Source organism: Centroberyx affinis, unplaced genomic scaffold (assembly GCF_046629955.1).
Source record: "Centroberyx affinis isolate AG114_WGS23_722 - 3 ecotype Tasmania unplaced genomic scaffold, CSIRO-AGI_Caff_v1 ptg002065l_1, whole genome shotgun sequence".
In the NCBI taxonomy this organism is placed as follows: domain Eukaryota; kingdom Metazoa; phylum Chordata; class Actinopteri; order Beryciformes; family Berycidae; genus Centroberyx; species Centroberyx affinis.
The window spans coordinates 2,863-23,442 of NW_027280395.1; the positions used below are offsets into that span (position 1 = coordinate 2,863).

Below are 20,580 nucleotides of genomic sequence, written 5' to 3' on the forward strand. Positions count from 1 at the left end.
ATGCACATACACACATACACACACACACACACACACACACACATACACAGGTCGATGCTGCCATTCAAAATTTGTTGTGAAAGCAAACAGATAATCACACCAAATAACTCGCATTGAAAATATCCTTTCTGTTAATCTGAGGTGTTAATATGAAAATTAACGGTTGATCAATTAAACTCCCATGCAGTGTCCAATCACACCATCTAACCACCACCAGTATTATTCTCAAAGGACCAAAAAAAGGAAAAAAAAAAAAAAAACCTTTCAACGCTTGCAATATAATTACAGCCCCTTGCAAATTTCTGTCTGTCATTTAAAAATGAGTGTCTGGGAGTCGGATAATGGGAATAATCCTGCTGTCCATTTTCAAATTAAATTTCAGTGTTCATGGTGAGAGAAGTGTGTGCTCATCTCTTGGAAGCAAATCCCCAGTTTGAATAACTTCCCTCAAGGCTTGATGGATGTGATACAGATATTAGATTTCCATCAATTCAAACACTGAAGCTTCTGCCACTGGGTAACTAAATAATTGAAGACTTTTTCCATTTTGGGAAAAAAAAATGTTGCTTCCTCAAATTCATGAGTCAATATTTCAAAAGTAAAGATGATTCTATTCTCCAAAGCATAACTATTCTGTAAGCAAAGGTCTTAACTTGACTTGTAACTGTAATAGTAACCCATGTGTGAAGAATAGTCTAGTATAGTCGGGGTTTTTTATAGTCTTTTCTATGGCATAGGTCTTTTTTAAAACTTTGACTGTCTAATTTTGAAATGAAACTCAGCAACTCTGTTCATCATTGTCAGTGAGTGTTATATTTTCTACAAAAATGGATATCAGTAATGACAGATTCACATAAGTTAATTACTTCCTTGCATTAGGGAGAGCTTTTGAAGTTTGACACCCATCCTATGTTTAACAGGTTTGGAGATTGGCTGATATCTTACTGGATGATCTTTGTTTGAGGAGGCTTTTTCCACATTTCTTCCTTGCGACCAGGCGATTGTAAAGGTCAAGTCTGATGGTGAGAAATTGTGGTATCTGAGTTACGGAGGGACGTATCTAGTTGTTCACCTATGAGCCTTCAGGTGGAAGCTTTTCCCACGGGTGAGGTTTGAGATTTGAGAAAATAGTTCTCTGAAATCTCTCTCTTTAAAGGTTTTTTAAAGATCTGTATTATACAGATTTTAGTAAGAGTAGTGTGTCCTGTGCACATTTGTACCTCTTTGAGGCTCTGGCAAAGTGCAGGAAAACAGTGTCCAAAAATGTTGTGGGTTTGCAGCATAATTACTCCCAGAGAATCAATTATTTTGGTTATTTATCTTTTTAGTTTTTACTAATGCAAGTAAAAACATTGGGAGTGAAGCATTCCTTTATAGATTTCTCTGGACATGATCCAATGTGTCTTGTTCACCAGGCACAGCACAGTTTCTCTCCTCCAAATTGCTCCTACTTGAGTTGCAAATTCAAAATAAGAGTAATTAGACAAACTGACCCTCCCTCGGTTGTTTTTTTTTTCATCCCTCTGACTGATGAAGAGTAATTAGGAGAGCTGTTCATTAATTACACATGTGAGTCTATGGCCAGACATCAGAGCGTAGCCGGGGCAGGTGACCGAATCTGTCAACTGAATCCAATTTTGCCAACTTGCACAACGCTCATGATTTGTTCAATCAAGACGTCACAGACAATTTGTCTGCCGTCCCTCGTCCCTCGGCCGCCGCCAAGCTCTTCGCAGAAAAGAAAATTAGAGTATCCGTCAGCCGTCCCAAAGGGTCCTGCCTTTGGGAGATGTAGCATCCTCCCCCTCCGTTGACAGACCTGGTGCCCGCCTCACTTGTCACTGTAATTAGTTTTGTTTCGCTGCCATTGTGTTCAGCAGCCTTGCTTTATTGCTGCATAGCCGCTCGTGGTAGGGGCCCATTCCAGTGTTGTATTAAAGCCGACTGGGTTAAACCGCCTGGCCTGGACAAAAAAAAACAAGTATTCTCCTCAAGCATTGATCTCTCCCGCTCTCAGCAGCTTGTAATAAGCAAACATACTTCCTGTGTCCAGCCCCCACCTACTTGTATCTCTCCACAAAACAACAATTACAGGCCACTGTTCCATTGATGAATCATGGATGGCTTTAATTAATCAGCTAGATAATACTGCATATGGGCTTGGTGCGGATGAAAGAGGTTATGAGGGGCTTGGCTCATCATGGATGGGAGAGCAAATCTCAGAGATTGATCAACAGCGGCAGTGTTATTTTATCAGCCCACGCCTGGTCTCTCCGGAAATACTTCTTATCTGGTGTGCACAGGAAACTGAGTTCAGGACATGGAACAGGACCTCTCTCTCGCTCTCTCTCTCCCTCTCTCTCTCTCTCTCTCTCTCTCTCTCCCTTTGTGTGTATGTGTGTGTGTGTGTGTGTTTACACTGTATCTGGTAGCAACAACACTACATGGGTGTGCCAAAAGGACAGCAACAGCATCTGACATTTGCACCATGATGCACTTCCAGGGAAGGTTATATTAGGGCATCCTCTTCCTCATATGAACTAATCTGTTGGACCTTTATTACATGCCTGAGCTTTTTTAGACTTCACACAGAAGGCATGCTGGCACTAATTACTAGCGCTCGACCGATATGGGTTTTTGAAGGCCAACACCGGTATTTTTGGATTGAAGCGGCCCATAGCTGGTATTTTTATGCCAGTATTCTGCATTTTTAAATTTGACAATTTTCATGCCAAAAAAAAGACAAGTATTCAGTGTTTTCCCCTATAATTTTATTCTTTGCAGGGTGGAAAAGCCTCTGAAATAGTATTTAGACCATCATAGGACACTGACACTCTCCATTGAAAACCATATTAATTAAATTATTTTAGTTTGGGTAGCAGCTCTTTAAGGCAGAGTGAGGCAGGTTTCATTGCAGATTTTACAGGCTGCCAACCTGTTGAGCAAAATCACATTCTCACTTTCATGATATTGGCGGTGGGCAACACAGACTGGATTTTTATTGAAAGACCAGTATCGGCCTGATATATCAGCCAACCCATATATCACTTTAACCCTACTACTTACTGGCTTCAGTGGAAAAAAAATTGCTTGTCCAGGGAAGGGACACACTGTTGTTAAAAGTGGTGAAGAAGTATGCATCTCTTGGGAGGCGCTGCTTTTGTTCAGCTGAAATGTGCTGCTTCCCATCGTCCCTAAGGTCTGATGTTAAGTGCATACCACAAAAACATGCTCTCACCCGCCTAAAGCTTATATTTTTTGAGTTCAAGTGTTCAATGAAATATTATCTTTTTTCAAAGGCATTTTTTATTTTTTTTACTTCCAAACAAGATACAACCCTTCCACAGCCTCTCACCAGGTTGTGCTTGTGAGCCTCTTCAATCCAAGGCTTTGCTTTGCGGCGGTTCCACTCCACTCCTCTGCCATGCAGGTATCACATCCTCCAACAACAATAACAACCGTAATGAACTGACTGGCAAGTGGCAGCTGCGCTCTGACCGCCGCTCTGGCCTAATCTGATTCACAGCAGCCCATAATGGCTTTTACTCCCAAGGCCCCGGTGTTACCAATACCACACACATGTTGCGGGTTCATTTATAACCTAGGACAGCCTTTTAGTAATCAGATAGTGGTTCGATAACGCTGAACTGCTGACTCCCTCGAGGAAGGCTTCTGAAGGGCGATTTACCACCTCAGTGCTGATGTGATGTGTATCCTCTGTTGGCTTGTGTGTGTGTCTGTGTCTGTGTATGGGAGGGGGATGTGTGGGGGTTCTCTCTCTCCCTCTCTCTCTCTCTCTCTCTCTCTCTCTCGCTCTCTCTCTGTCTCTCTCTTTCTGTGTGTGGGTGTGTGCCCCTGTGTGCAGTCCTTTGTGAAGGGATAGACAGTGTGTGACAGCAAAACAAACTGATAGAGCCAGCATCCCCCTTGGCACCTGCGGATAAAACCCTCTTCCCAGTAGACGAGCATCTGATGATGTGGCCTGCTTCTCTGTCCAAACCCATGGCATAGTTTGCACCTTTGAAAAGACATGCAACGCAGTAACATCCATGACATTTTCATATAACTAGTCCATTTTGCTGCTCTCTATCACCAACTGACGTTAACACAATAGTGATTCAACCTAGAGCCGGGTCATGAAAGCTTTTACCGTTGGGGTAAAAGGATCTGGTGCACAGGAAGTGATGCGTTTTACATCACTGAAAGCAGCAACAGCAGTTTGTTTTGAATAAAGAGAAGAAGAACTGGGTCGCTAGCATGCCCACTTGGCCCATACTGTTTGATTGACAGGTGATCTCTGGGAAGTGCAGTGCAGAAACACCACAGCAATGAGCGCTTAGCACCAAAGATGTCACCAAAATAAAAAAAAACTTAGTATCAGAGTTTACTTCCAAATCACTGTGTATCCATTTCGGTGGGAAAAAATCTTTAAAGTTCTTCATTCAATATTTCTAAAACTGTTGAGTAAACTACTATCCTTTTAAAAGTTCCGTAATTTGTTTTCATTTTCTTTCCCCCATCTGTTTTTTTCTTAGAGTATAGGCATCACCTTTTCAAACGGTGGATATCTTGTTTTGGAAGCAAACTCTCTGCAGATCTGCTCACTACACAAGTTATGCATAATGTAACCTCATTATAGTTACCTCATATAACCACATTATTTCAGCGCTGTCGTTCAAGTGAAGAGAGTAAGAATAATTTAAACTCAGCGTATGGCACGCCCGCTGCGGTAAAAAGGTGCTTCTTCCCTCTTTTTGATCCCTTCCTCTACAGCATAGTATGAATAAATCTGTGTATGTTTGTGTGGCATCTCCAGTTTCTGCCGGGTTTAGCTCTTTTAAAACACGTAGAGGCAGGGAAAGGGCTGTGTGTTATTTTCCTCCTTCCCTGTTCCCCTTTCTAAAGATTATGGCCGCATGATGACAGCAGCATGACATTCGACAGAGACAAGAAAAACTTGTTTAGCACTAGTTACAGGCTTGACAGGGAGAAAATATATATAAAAAATACAAACAATACAATGAATATTTATACCTTCAAAATCAGTTCTGGAGAACATCGCTGCTATGGAAATAATTAATCAGGCAGAGAAGTCTGTTTACACAATGTATTATTTATTTTCCTTATACAAAAAAAGCAGTGAGAGAAGAAGTAAGTGAAATGAAGCTTAGTGTTAGCTATAATTACTGTCATGATGCGTACAATATAACATAAAGGATACAATATAACATGAAGTAGTGTAATGGCGTGGTATGAGTTTTTGATGTGTTCAAGCAGACAAATACTGTAGATTCAGCTGGATTTGGTTCAGGCAAAGATGATTTATAAAGCAAATAAATACAAAGTTTAGCTGATTTGTTTATGTGGATGTATGTAAATGTAGTTGTTTTAGCATGTTGAGCGTGTGTGAAAGTGTTGTTGTGTTTGATCTGTAGATAAAAAATTCCTTCAGTGTGTAGTCCCATGGTCATCTTGTGGACTTGCTCTTAGCTGTCCATCACCTGAAACATAACAGTAAACATCATTAAAGTTTGGTGATAAAAACATATTTTGCATGCAAGCAAAGCTGAAGTATTGGTTGTGCAGTGTTGCTGTGTCATGTTTGAGGTTTCGTTTGTAATACTGTGTGAAATAATCATCATCATTTTTGTCCTTACTCATCAGTATTGCCATGATGATGCTGTCTGCTGCTCTGCCTCCATTAGTATTGCCAGCTTGCCTTGGGTCTTCCTGATTGTTGTTGTTGTTGTGTCATGTTGTCATCAGCTTGGCCCAGATGCTGGGAATTATTGGAAATAGTGAGTGTGCAATTGATATACCGGAGTTTGATACTTTAAGCAGTTATGCAAGTCAGTTGTAAACATGACAACATATGCATATAAATTTGTGTTGATGAGTACTGTTGCAAATACAAATGTAATGCAAATAGAAATCCATGCAGCAGCTTTTTGATATTTATGTGAAATATGTAACTCACCTCTCCTCCTCCCTGCCCTACAACACCCAACAGCTAGTAACTTAATGAATGATTTAAAAATTGAAAGAAACACACAAAAGCTAAACATAACCACTGAGAAGAAACTGCAACAAACAAACTGATATAAAACTCATATCTTATATGGGCAGCATGATTCTCTCCCTCTTTTCAGAAGGGCTTCTGCGTGCTCCAGGTCATCTTTCCAACCAATCGTAGCAGTGCATTTCTTGTTGGCCAAAAGTAAATGGGCAAATATGAAGTGGTTAAAAAGCCACCCATACCAACATCTAGAGGCTATTTGTTGTGTCAAGCCAAAAAAAAGAAAAACAGCTGTCATGGGTGTATGATGCCACATGGGAAATAGACACTCATACAGTTAAATAAATATAAATAAATTCATTCATTCAACCTTAGACCCTCAATGAACAGGGAAAAACTTTTTCCGTTGGCCACTGAACAGCTCCACTGTAGTCAATCAAAACATCAATTGCAGTTGTGATAGGTGGTGAATGAAAAATTAGGAACACTGTGCCTTAATTTACACACAACTTGGAACCAATCTACGACCTACACAGGAGATAAAATGAAACAAAACAACAAGATATTCATGAGAATCAACTTTCACCATCAGTAAATACAATAAATAGCATAACATAGAATGAAAAATTGCAAAATCAACCATTTAATAGCATAAAATAACAACTTGTCTCTCTGGATACCCATGGTGTACCTGAGGGACCATGTATCCAAACAACAGCAAGAAACATTCAGATAGCTAGCTAGCTAGATAGATAGATAGATAGATAGATAGATAGATAGATAGATAGATAGATAGATAGATAGATAGATAGATGGTGAACCTTGAATCTTGAATAGGAATAAACCCATAACTCCCTTAACTCCTCGCTCATTCTTGAGGTAATCCACCAACTTCAGCATCACTCTACCAGTATTTGATCACTTTTTCTAACAATTATTATTAATTATTTCATGAATCTATATTATATTACACCTTATGGAGTCATAATATGGAGTCCAACATGTTATGTGTTTTGCCATCAAGGGCTTCTGCTGCAGCGCCTCCCACAACAATGCTTCTGTAGGCTGATTACTCTGGTAATCCACACTGGGGAATGACAATAGCTTCAAAACAATTTCTATTTACATGGCACTTTTGTCACACGAGTGAGTGAGTGAGTGAGTGAGTTCACACACCTGCCAACCTTCCACCTGTTGCGGGGGCGGAGCCCACTGTGAATGTTTCCACAGCACCGGTTGTCACCTGCTGCTGTGTAAGTTTCCTGTCTCAGTTCCATCTTAAATTTACTTGACAGCAGATGTAGGATTTTTTCACTGATAGGCGTACAAATCTGTCCTTTCCGTGGTGATGGCTGGTTGCGTTTGAATGATGGGCTGCGGGACCAGCAAGGTTCTGCCTGAGGCGTCCAAGAAAGGCTATGTAAGTGTAGTGCAATCGATCGTGGCCTTCAGTAAGGCGCATAATGATGATGAGCCAAAGAAGCGTATGGAGAAGCGGAGGGGTCCGTGGCTCGCCACCGGCAGAGCGAGTCTGCAGCCCCCGACAAACAGCAGACAGCAGACACTCAGAGACGGACAACAGCAGGACACAGTTGCCAAGTACAGGGCCAAGTTTGATCCCCGTGTGACAGCAAGGTAAAGTTTAATAGTTAGGATTCAAGATCAATATGAACGTACTGCAAAAAGTCTATTAATCTAGTATTAAGTCTTAAAAACTTAAGTTGTTTCAAATGCAAATCAATTTTCTTGAATCATGTGACACATTACAGGTATATTGATTAGGCCAGTAGTGAAGGCCAATAGTGCTGATATTTTGGGATTGAAACTGTCTATAACTGATATTTTGAGCCAATATTCAATATATTTCAATTTGACATTTCTGCCAAAAAATTCGGAATAAATTGCAACTATTCAGTGTTTCCCCAGATTCTCGGCACGGTGGAAGAACCTCTGAAACAGATTTTTGAAACATTTAGACCATGGGACACAAACTGTTTGACACCCAGGACAATAATAATGATAATAATAATAATAATAATACATATTCATGTATACATGAGTGGAACCTGATCAAAATATCACATTGTTGCATGAAATGTTGCATCAATAAGGGCCTCTCTCAGCCAGCCAGTGTAATAGTGATCAATTATACAATAAATATGTAATCATATCTATCACATCAGAGGTGGACAGAGGTGGCTGATTTATAATACATTTTATTTTACAACATTTGCCCGATATGTCTAATGAACCTGAATCTTGATACTGATGGAGTGATCTGCAATATTCTGCCTGATTACAAGATATTGTCACAGATTTCTCAAACATTACCGAGCAACTGGCGCTGCACTGAAAACAAGTGAAATCATCTCACCTCATCAGAACAATTTTTCACATTTTCAAAAATAGATTTTTTTTAAGACTCAGTTCATGATGAAATTACTTGTTAAGAACTTTTGCAGTGTTTATGGGAGCCTTTGAATGTCACAGGCTTCCTCGTTCTACTTACCTACAGCTGCCTTTGTCATGCACTTTAACGTGTTTAGTGCATAGCAGTAATAAGGGTAGACATTAGTTTGAGAGGCCTAGGCCTTATTAACACCTGGAGACTGTCTTCCTGTACTTGTCAAATGAAAGCGCTAAAATAACCAAAGAAACTGTTGCTATTATAAGGAAAAGTGTATGTCTCCCTCCACATCTTCTGAATATTCTCAGCCTACATACACTAAAGTCAAAAGTTTGGACACACCTGATTTAATGTACTATGTTTTTCATTCTCTTAAAGCCATTTTGATGTAAAGGCTTCTGCTTAAATGTTTGAAATTTGCTTTTTAGACAAATAGGCTATGAATAGTGAAGTTGATGCCTATGTATGAATTTCTTTCCAAAGCCTTTGCCTTTGCATCAAGGCAACGGGCGGCTACTTTAAATAATCTAAAGTATAAGATAGTTTAGATTTGTTTCACAATTCAATTTGTGTTATTTCATAGTTTTGATGTCTTTACTGTTATTCTAAAATGTGGTAAATAGTAAAAATAAAGAAAAATGCGGTGCGGTAGTGTATATAGACTATTGCCCTGTACATCAGTGATCTAAATCAGAATCATTTCATTTGCGTCTTGACAATATTAGTACAGTGCAAGACAACAATAAGAAAGACTATATGAGTGTACATATATAAATATATATATATATCAGCATTCCACCATTATTAGCATACAGCATGGCTGCAGGTGTAGAGAAAGATGCTGCCCTATAAAGGTAAACAGCGGTAACTATGTTTTGCGTTTTTCAAAGGTCAAACATAACTCATAACTCATAAACATAAGTTAAGATTTCATTTTAACAAAAAATAGACCCATAGGTGCTACTAAACAATATATATACTGTACATCCATTTCTCTACCAAGAATACTTTTGTCAGGACAGGAGATAATGAGGTGGAAGACTTTTTCTCAGTTTCACTCTGTCTTGGTCTTATGCCCTATCACGGTGAGTGCTTTGAAACAGCATATCTTGAGGTAGCTTCACTCTAATGAGCCATCATCGCCCTTCTGTCCTGTCAGATACGACATCAAGGCTCTGATCGGCCGCGGCAGCTTCAGCCGGGTCGTGCGCGTGGAGCACAGGGCGACGCGCCAGCCCTTCGCCATAAAGGTGACGGAGGTGGAGGCCCCCGAAGGTCGCGAGGTGTGCGCGTCCGAGCTGGCGGTGCTGCGGCGGGTGAGCCATGCCAACGTGGTCCAGCTGATCGAGGTGCTGCAGTCTCCCCAGCGGGTCTACATGGTGCTGGAGCTGGCCACGGGCGGAGAGCTGCTGGACCGCGTCGTCGCCAGGGGGCACTTCACGGAGCGGGACGCCACCCAGGCTCTGCGGATGGTGCTGGCCGGGGTGGGATACCTCCACGCCCTCGGTATCACCCATAGGGACCTGAAGCCGGAGAATCTTCTGTACTATCACCCCGGTTCTGACTCCAGGCTGCTGGTGACCGACTTCGGACTGGCCTCCTTTGGCGGCAGAGGTCCCGAGTGTGAAGGTTTGGGAGCTGACGCAGGTGGGAGCGGGGAAGACTGGTCCCTGAGAACCACCTGTGGAACCCCGGAGTACCTGGCCCCTGAAGTGTTGCTGAGGAAACCCTATTCCTGTGCAGTGGACATGTGGGCGCTGGGGGTGATCGCCTACATTGTGCTGAGCGGGTCGATGCCCTTCGAGGACGACAGCCGCACGCGGCTCTACAGAGCCATTCTGAGGGGGAAGTACAGCTTCCATGGAGATGTGAGTTTTCCAAGTATTTAAAGTCACACTGAAATTAACAATGAATGAATGAAGAATTTATGCCACTAAAGTCACAAAAAAATATATTTTCTTGTATTTTTATATCAAAATCTCATTACTTTTAGTTCCTGGAAAATGGAAAATCTTAAGTGATGACTTCATCGTGTACCAGGAGGCAACAAAAAATTCCAACCAATAAATCCATCACAGATTTTTGAGTTATCCCGCCCCTCTGCCCCTCCCATCAAATAAAACTGTTTTCTCTCCCTAAATGATATCCCATTTACACTTTTGAACGATCCCTCTCCGCGTTATGTCTCGCCCCAACATCCTGTTTCAACAGGAAATACCACATATTAAGGAAACAAGATGCTCTCAAAATGTGGTTTAATTGTGACTTTAAGTGCAGATTGGAGTTTAGTGATATAAACATTTTTTTGGAGGCAGAGGTGCTCTGGAACCAGAAATACTCTTATTACATGAGCTAAACCTCAATGGGCGGAGCCAAAAAACACAGTTTTTCTCAGTGCTAAACCTGAGCTGCAAAGAAGGAACTCTGGTGAAAATACAAATAAAAATATAAATAGCAATGACTTATTTTTTTCATCCATTCATGACCAAAGGGATCCATGGTCTTGAGAGGTCAGCAGCTAGCTAACTATCTTGCCTAGACAGCTATTGGCTAGTATAGCTAGTTTGAACTTGGAACGTCAGCTAGGCTAACTAGCTAACCAGGTTAAATTAGTATGGTTAGATTGCAGTTTTACAGTTAGTAGCAGAGCGCTAGGCTTAGCTAACTCTTCTCTTACCCGTTGGCTTTTTCACTGGGATTCAGTCTTACAGCACAATAGAGATGTGTCACATTTGCGCAGCAGTAATGCACAGTGTCAGTGTTTTACCTGCTACACCAGCAACATACCTGTTCCATAAGGGGCATGGCTAATTTGGGTTGTTGTCGACACAGCTACGAGGATTAATTAGCCGACAGTAGGGCTGTTGTTTTGTTGCAGCTTCTGTGGCTGATTTAGCAGCTTTCATTGCAGCTTTCATTGATTACAGTTGCACCACTGAGAGTCACAGTACTTTGCCAGAAAAACTGTAGTTCTTTGGCTCCGCCCACTGAGGTTTAACTCAACCAATGAGATTATTTCAGCCTCCAGAGCAGCTCTGCCTCTGAGAAATGTTTGTGTAACTAAAACTCCAATCTGCCATTTCAGCTTTGATATCCAGCCCGTTTTCCCTACAACACAATCTGTTTGGGTTGATTGGGTATGATGTGCATGCTATGAAATTATCCAACCTTAACACCACATATGTTCAGATGCCGGCTGTCATATCTACTTGCTACACAAATATGATTCACAAGTAAAGCATAATGTTAGAGTTACCATATATAGCCACGTTATTTCAGCCCAGTCATGAGAAAATAGAGAGATTTCAACTGAGCATATCGCAGTCTAGGTGTGGTAATAAGGTGAGTTTTCCCTCTCTTTCATCCCTTCCTCTACAGCATTGTAATGCACATGAATGGATATACGAAAGTTTGTTGTGGTGTCTCAACTTTCCGCTTGGTTTAGCTCTTTGAGAATGCTTAGAAAGGGGGAAACGGGGGCCCTGTATGTTATTTTTTCCCTTTCCTCTGTCATATAACTGAAGTGGGTATTTTTAACAGCCTATTCTGTCGAGCTCAGTGGTGAGTTCAGGCTTGTTCTTTCACGCTGATTACACCCAAGGCTGGATTATTCAATGGGCTTTAAGCCTGGCCTGATTCTGAGGGATGCAGTCTGACATTTTAGTCCGCCATACAAGAGGCTCCCTTACATAGGCCCTGGACTATTATCCCAATGTTTACCGCTGCACTGACCACCAACTGAACAATAGTGCAAAATCCTTCCAGAGTTTATGCAAAGGCTTATTTCACGTTTTTCATGGTGGCTTTCGATGTAGCTCATATGTAGGCCACACTGGTGGAGGAGGGAAATCCTTGGGAACAAAGCTGGAAGCCACATTTATATAGGACCTAACATTGTCCCAGAGAGTTTCAGTGTCAAGGGAAAACACTTTGTTCCATCCATATCAATCTGGAATTCATACGCGGACAATATGAAGACATCATACATGGCTGAGTAGCAATCCAGGCCTCTGTCGCTGATGGATGAGCCATCAATCACCTTCGCATGTTGACAAGAGGGCGGGTGACACTTGTTCACTGTCATGTGCAAGTATCCGCCCTCTCCAATTGACTGACAAACACGCAGTTATACATAAGCACACTGTGATAATGATGGAAATTAGATGACATCTCCATCACTGTAAGTTTCCACATATACATCACGAGTATCCACAGAGTATGAGCCTGTGTCATCAAAAGGGTTCTTCATGTGATTGACAAGAGTGCTTCACTTTGGGACAAGCATGATCTCAAAAGCCTCAGCAATTCTTTCACATATTAAAGTTGACTTGAAGAATTTAATTCCAAAGTCAGCTATCCGCTAATAGAAAAAGGTAACACCTACATCTATAAAATGCATGCAATTAAATACAATTTATGGTACTTTTCAAAGGATTGAGAGTAACTTAAGTCCTTGGTTGACAAAACGATGACACAAACTGGATCCTCTATACTTTAGAGACATGTAAGGGGTAATGAACTGGTCATTGCTGCAAAATTATTTTGCAATAAGGACTGGCTCCCTGTACATGATCCTGATTATTACACGGCTACTTATTAAAGACATTAATCATCTGACACAAAATATTGATTTAAAATGATTTTATTACAAGCAAAAGTAATTTACAAGCTTCAGACAAAAGTAAAACTGTAACCACAGAAACATTTGTAGCTGGGGCTGTATTGTGGCAGAACTGTAACTGTAGAAACATAAACAAATCTGACAAATCTGACAAGATTGACGTTCCAGCAATTAAACGTTTCATGCTCTCTGAATAAATTAAATGTAGGCTAATATTGGAAATGTCTTCTTCCTAACCTCTGCTAACTGAGTATTTGTCTGAAGTAACCAAGGAGTAACGTCTTTTTCCCACCGGGTGTCACTAGTTAAATTAACTAACTAAAATTGACTAATATTGACCAATCTTCATGACTGCTGAGTGATATAATTAGATGTGAAACAGCAGTCAATCATTTAGAATTGAGTGTTCAACAAAGCAGAATGCCTTTATTGGCCAATCAGAATTGAATATTCAGCAAATCAGTGTAATAATGAATGATAAACTTCCAAAGTGGATATATAATGTTTTGGAAAGGAACTCTTCATAAGCAATACACAAGGGCCGGAGGTGCACACATGCTTCCAAACGCATCAGTAACCCTGTCTACTTATTGATGTTGACTTGAAGCAGTGCAAATAAGGTGTGTGTGTGTGTGTGTGTGTGTGTGTGTGTGATGGGGGGGGTCGAGGGAAGGAAGCAGCAGACTGATGGCCTGATGTCATCCTGGGGCTAAACGGTGTGATGGAGGTGAGATTCACTCGGCAGTGCAAACAGCCCCCGGCACCTGCCCCTGAACCAGGTCCCTCTGTCTCCCCGAGACCCCCCGCCACCTGTCCCCACCCCTAACACACACACACACACACACACACACTGCACCCATCCCCCTCACAACACACAGGTGTGACAGCCTCTGCCCCGAGGAGCTGTAGTACAGACTCACACTGCGTTTACTCAACTGTAGGAAGAGGGGGGAGGTGGGTAGGGGACTTGGGGAAGGATGGAGGGGAGGGAGGGGTTGGAGGGGTGGGGGGGGTTGGAGGGGTTGGGGGGGGCAGAGGACGAGCAGGGCAGAGGGGGGGAAGGATGTAGCCCCGGGGCCTTTCGCACCTTATCTCTCAACCTGTTCGCCGCACGAAGGACGGAGTGTTTCGTTCACACTTAATCTGGGCATCTCATCTGATGTGTGTTTGTGATGGTGGAAAGTGTGTGTGTGTGTGTGTGTGTGTGTGTGTGTGTGTGTGTGTGTGTGTGTGTGTGTGTGTGTGCGCGTGGGCGTGACTTCTTCAGAGTAAAGCACAGATCCTTGCGTTAGCTCAGGCCAGACGGCAGCACAGTGCCTCCTCTGCAGTCTGCTGCTGCGTTTATTAAAGCCACACGTTACTGACCCAACCCAAACATCTGCATGTCTCAGCCACAGGATTAGCTGATCCTGGGTAATGGTTAGCCCAGTCTGCCCCCTAGTGAGCGTAACATGAATTAATTTAGTTTTCCATACTGAGTTCACTTGCCGCTGTGTATTGTACATGACAGTCCAATCTCTCCTGCATCCGGGTATTGATATTTTGATTATTGCGGTTTAGCTGTGACTCTCACCTGCATTAACAACAGGCTCACCTTTCCCATTTGGACTCATTATGACAGGAGATATTTAAACTTGGCTTTGCTGCTTAGGAAATGCTGTCAAGCGATCCAGATTTGTCTAATGAATAAATAGTGAGTGCTGGGCTAAGAAGCTTGCGTGGAGTTGTGCATTATTCAAAAGTGTTTTATCCTCATGATCACATTAGAGTAATCCAACCTTCTAGCGTTTCCTTCATTTGTTGTAATTATGGCTTTGTCAGGTAAGGATGTAGTGTGCTGCAAACACAGTCATTGGAGCTTCTCATCCACTCTAACAAGATGTTGCTCAATAAGCCAAGGCCCTGTAGGTTTCCCCGCCGCTTATGCCATATCCGCACTCAATATCTCTCCCCCCTCCTCTTCGACTAGCTCTCTGCTCAACAGTGATATATGGCATTGGCTCTCGCCCCCTTCCTCTAAACCCAATAAAGCCTTTGTGTATTTTGACGTGAAAAATGTTTGAAATAAGGGAGAGAGATAAACTTCCGCAGGTGGCCCAGTTCCAGGAAGACAACACAGATGCGTCTCTTCTTCTTCTTCTTCTTCTTCAGGTATACCACATTGATAAGGGGAGGGAGAGAGAAAGCTTACCAAAGTAAGGGTTGGTTCACATGCCGCGTCTTTTACGACGCGCCTTTTTTTCGAGGCGCACTGAGATAAAAACATCTAAACTTTTTGGAACGCCGAAAGCGCACCGCATGTCACATAGCCTGAAAGCGAAAGAGAGAGGGATGTACAGTATTCATGGCGAGATCTTTCTGCTCCACACGTAGATCAAGAAGTAAAGAAGTTTTACTGCGATGGTAATCCAGTATTTCAGATAACTACTAACAAACGTGTGAAGTTGAAAGTGAAAGTGAAGTCTTTGGTTGCTTGGCAACGGCAGGCGCAACCGTCCAAGCGCACTTGATTAACGTTCGGTGTTCACTGTCCACTCAGCCCGCCTTGCGTTTTCCAAGCTTTTTAGAGCACTGCATGTGAACCAGCCCTAAGCGCTCAGCTATGTCTCTCTCTCTCTCTCTCTCTCTCTCTCTCTCTCTCTCTCTCTCTCTCTCTGCAGCTTCAAAGAGGTCTCAGTTTTTTCTTAGTCATTCCCAGTTTGTAAAGCCTTTACCATCTCTCTCTCTGTAACCAAGATGCACTGAGGGTGATGCTGAGAAGCTGAACTCATGGATTGCATGCGTCCATGCGTCATTTCAGATGAAGGACACAAGGCACCTGCTAGCCATGGCTGCTATCAAATGTGTATTTCAGGGGCGGTAATGAGAAGCCTCACTGAATCACCTCCAGTGCTAGATGAAGAGGAAAGTCAGACTTGTTCATAGCTGTGAGAGCTCAATCAAACAATTTCTCTTCTTTCCAGGGAAACTGAGTCTCACTCCGCCCGCCTCTCAGGTGTGAAATAACAACACAATGAAAGAAAGTTGAGTTTGAGTGAGAAGCGTTTTTATGACTCGTTCGGCAGCTCTGTACTCTCTGCTCCGCTCACACACTCCTCTCCAGTCGGTGCGCTGTGAGAATGAGTGAGTCCTGCTTCTTTGAATTCCTCTCACCGGCAACAGTCTTGCGATTGTCAATTTCATGCTTGATTAATTGTCATTACTGGGTGAGAGACAAAAAAAAAGGAGAGAAATGCATTTCAGGATTAAAATGGAGAGCGAGACCTCCCTAAAGAGCGAAGTTTAGTCTGTGCAAGGTTGAGTTGAGAATGAGAGAATTTTGCATGTGCAGTTTTTCCTGTATTTAGCATTTATCCTCGTCCGCCAGACATGGTAGAGACATATTTGAACAAATAGATGGTTGATTGTGGGAATATTTTTGCATCTTAAGGACAAGTGAGTGAGATAAAATTGATTAAGGCAATCAGTCTCTTCTCAGCTCTGAATGATGCTGATCATTACTTGCCGCTCCAAGACACTAAATTAAACTATTGGGAAAAAGTGGCACTCATTACTCCAGTGAATAAAACACAGCCAGTGGAGTCAGTGGCGTAACCACCGCCGGTGCAGCCGGTGCCCACCGGGGCCCAGAGCGCCAAAGGGCCCATCAGCCTTTCAAGGAATCTGTGATGAGCCTCCAACTGGTGGAAACAGTCAATGAGACATCTATAATACACTACCAATACACAATCAATCACCCATACTATACACACAGTGCTACAGGATCTATATATAGCCTTTATTCTCCATCTGTGGTTGCAAACAGTAATTATATGTTTGTTGTCATTCTCAACCAATATTACTTGTTTTGTCAAATTCAAGTGTCAAATTATAATAATAATAACCTTATTTATACAGCACCTTTACAAACAGAGTTTACAAAGTGCTTTGACAGTCAAAATAACAGCAGAACACTCAAAATGAATTAAAAAAAAAAGCTATGGAACAGTGTGAAGGAATTAAATAGAGGACAGAGGTGGAAACGAGCAACATTCAAGTAAATAGTAGGATAACCGTAAGATAAAAAACAAAATAAATAGTAAGGATAATATAAAATAAAAAATTAAGATAAAAAGACCACATCTCATATAAGCAAGTCTATAAAAAGGGGTTTAAAGAAGTGATTTAAAAGAAGTCAAATTACTCCAGGTAACACTCACTTGATCAAGACACTTGATTAAGACTGACAAATCTCTATTTCACCATTTTCTTAGGTCATGTCAAGAGAAACACGCTACATTTCAGCCTGATGGCCTTCATCAGAGCAGAAGTTAGCATGTTTTTCTCAACATGACCCAAAATAAACTGGTGAAATAGAGATTTGTCTTGAAGATCATGGTGAGTGCTACCTGGACTCTTTAGAAGTTCATGGTTTGGTCTAGCACCACAAGCCAGTGAATACCAGTGAAGCACATCCATATAAACATCAGGATTACATCAGGATCTCTCCATCATTTAGCCAACAGCTAAATGATGGAGAGATCCTGATGTAAAAAGATCAGAGGAGTGCTGTCCGTGGTGCTGACAGGTTCCTGTTTGTGGAATTAGAGGCGGTGAAGTTCACCTCCAGGTATACCACCACTCAAAAGTTTTGACACATCACATTTCATTTTTCTTTATTTTTACAATTTTTCACACATTTTAGAATAATAGTAAAGACATCAAAATTGTGAAATAACACAAATAGTGACCAAAAAAAGTGTTAAACAAATCAAAACTATCTTATATTTTAGATTCTTTAAAGTATCCACCCTTTGCCTTGATGGAAAGGCAAAGGCTTTGGAAAGAAATTCACACATAGGATCAACTTCACTAGTTATATTTGTCTAAAAAACACATATCAAGCATTTAAGCAGAAGCCTTTAGATCAAAATGGCTTTAAGAGATTGAAAAACATAGTGCATTCAATCAGGTGTGTCCAAACTTTTGACTGGTAGGATAGTGATTATTTTGCAGTGATACATATGCCTGCTAATTTGTACGTGATGCAGAAGGTGGCAGTGTGTGTGTGTGTGTGTGTGTGTGTGTGTGTGTGTGTGGGGAAGCCAAAAACATTTGCACTGGGGCCCATCAGTATCATGATACACCACCGCTCAGAGCTACAACATCATGGAGAGAGAGAGATGAAAAGTCATTCTCTTTCTTTCTTTGACACTGATAAAGGTTATGTGTGATGGGTGTCAAGGTCTTTTTTTGTGGCATCCATTTTTTTTTGTAATCAGTCGTTTACATGCCCGTCATGCTTCAGCCAGTTGCCTTACCCCGTCTTTTTAATCTGATGCCACATTAATTTAATTCAATGACAATATCAGCAATATTTTATTTAAAGTAGGGTGGTAACACAAAGGTCATCATCTGCCTGAGGGAGGCCTACATGTTGTCTCTATGACAAAGAACCACAGGCGTTATGAATTATTTAAAGGATTCTTTAATTCTCTCCCATTGGAAACATAGCATGGTGTTGTATGATTTCAAAGTGTTCCTGAATGTCAGTTTGGGTCTTGACAAGGGGAATGATTTGGTATTTGAATTAACAAAGAATACAAAGATCCTAATGGAGCGTGTGTGTGGCGGCTGTATTGTGAAGCAAGCCAAGAATAAACATGGATCCCAATCCCACACACACACACCAGCGCTGTTCTGTCTCCCAGACTGCTTCCTTTTTGCCCAGTGACATTTAGCTGTGCTTTGAGTTTAGTTCTGGTTGTTAGGCCTGCAGAGCGCAGGGATCATAGTTTTATAGCTTTGTTAGAATGAAATCTTGCATCCCACTCTGAAGAAGCTTTGAATTCATGCAGTCGCCTCGCCTAGATATCCAGCCAGCATCCAGCCAGCGTTTCAAAGGACTGAGACTTCCAGACCTTCTGAGTGCGTAGGCAGAATTTATTTAATTGGGGGTGAGTGCTATTATATTCACAGTGCGGGTGATCGCCCTGCTCTGCTTCTTCCTATCCCGCAGCCTTGGCCGTCTGTGTCCAACCCGGCCAAGGACTTCATCCAGCGCCTGCTGGCGTCGGACCCGGCCGCCCGTCTGACCGCCGAGCAAGCCGTCCGTCACCCCTGGGTGGTCACCATGGCAGCCAGCTCCTCCATGAGGAACCTGCATCGATCCATCTCCCAGAACCTGAGGCAGCGAGCATCACGCGCCTCCTCCCGCTCCAGCGGCGCCGGCAGCAGCCTTTGCGCAGGACCGGGAAGGCTAATGACGCTGGAGAAGAACCAGGAGTCGATACAGCGGCGGGGGCAGGCGGAGCATCAGGACGCGGGTTCAGCCAGAGGGCTCCGGGACCGCCGACGCCTTCCAGCCAGAACATCAGATTCACAGGAAGGCTAATGAAGGGACGGAACCAGCTGCCCCGACTCAGCCTGTATAACTATCGCAGGCCTCAGAGCTGCGAGCGTTCGGGGAGCCAGAGCGCCTGGAACAGCTGTTGTGACAAAAAAAACAAGTTTTTCCCTCCTCTGGACTGCAGTCAAGCTTCTCTACTTGACTAATAACCCCGGTTCCCCTGAAGGCTCAGCTCCAGCCTCCATTAGTTTCTGTTGGTCGGATTAAGCCTTTAGTGCATTATAGTTGTTCCCAGCTTCAGGTTCAGGCCTATATTCAGACAGAGCTGTCCACCTCCACAAGGTCTCCAGCCCCTGGTGTTACTCACACAGCTCAAACTAATGGGTTGAGGGTCTCATCTAGATCATTATGAGTCACCGCATTAGCTGCCTGCGAAGAGGTCCATTCCAAAATGAGATATTTGTCATTTGAGGAATGTGAGCTAATCTTAGAAAAAAAATTGCAGGCGTGAAAGTAAAATTCACTATCCAGTGTTGCAAGTTATTGGGCATCGTAACGCTTTTCCTTAAAAAATGTCACGCTTTATATAGAGATATAGCCTTTTTGGGATAAACCCCTTGATTTGAAAATGACTGTTTTCTTACAATTTTGGACATTTATCAGGATTAATTTAAAATAAAGGCCTGTCACAGAACGTTTAGATAGTGGTTAGACTGACAGCTAAAGTAAACTTGAATGTTATCACCTCTTCCTCTCTGATCTTTTCCCCTCTTTCATTATATAATTTGAAAACCCTGCCACACAATGAGTCATTTAGTTTGTTTTTTGAGGGAGAAAGAAACAATAATGTGACAACCTCTCCTTTTGTTATCACTCCTCCAACATGGCAGCATGTCCCATGTAACCGTTGGTAACCACTTCCCAAACATTTCGTGACAGGCCTCTATCAAGCTAAAATGGGTTTTAAAAAGCTTTCTGTTCTCCCCAAACATGTAATTATGTAATCAGTAAACAACAGTAAACAACATTTTCAAAACACCCCTTTTTCAGTTGGTGTTTTCAAAAGTTGGATTTGCAATGCCAATGAGAACTTTTAAATTAAAATGGTAATATGAGCATGCGACAAGAGGGGGGAAAAAAATAACCAAATTTGCAAAAGTGCATTAAAATGCAAATAGGATGAGAAGCATAATTACCAATAAAGTCCA

General features: G+C 42.1%; 1 protein-coding gene across 1 annotated transcript; it reads left to right on the forward strand.

The window, feature by feature from the left end:
• The first annotated feature begins 7,382 nt into the window (after positions 1–7,382).
• On the forward strand, positions 7,383–19,417 carry LOC139654250 (serine/threonine-protein kinase H1-like). Its single transcript, XM_071531339.1, has 3 exons — positions 7,383–7,651; positions 9,583–10,291; positions 19,043–19,417. Exons 1-3 carry the CDS (start codon positions 7,383–7,385, stop codon positions 19,415–19,417), a joined length of 1,353 nt encoding a protein of 450 aa, XP_071387440.1.
• The last annotated feature ends 1,163 nt before the right edge of the window (positions 19,418–20,580 follow it).

Bases quoted from the DNA above. Each gene is read 5' to 3' on its own strand.
- LOC139654250 (XM_071531339.1), top strand. From the start codon at position 7,383: ATGATGGGCTGCGGGACCAGCAAGGTTCTGCCTGAGGCGTCCAAGAAA. The intron at 7,652-9,582 runs GTAAAGTTTAAT...CTGTCCTGTCAG, and splicing joins GATCCCCGTGTGACAGCAAG to ATACGACATCAAGGCTCTGA. The intron at 10,292-19,042 runs GTGAGTTTTCCA...CCTATCCCGCAG, and splicing joins AGTACAGCTTCCATGGAGAT to CCTTGGCCGTCTGTGTCCAA.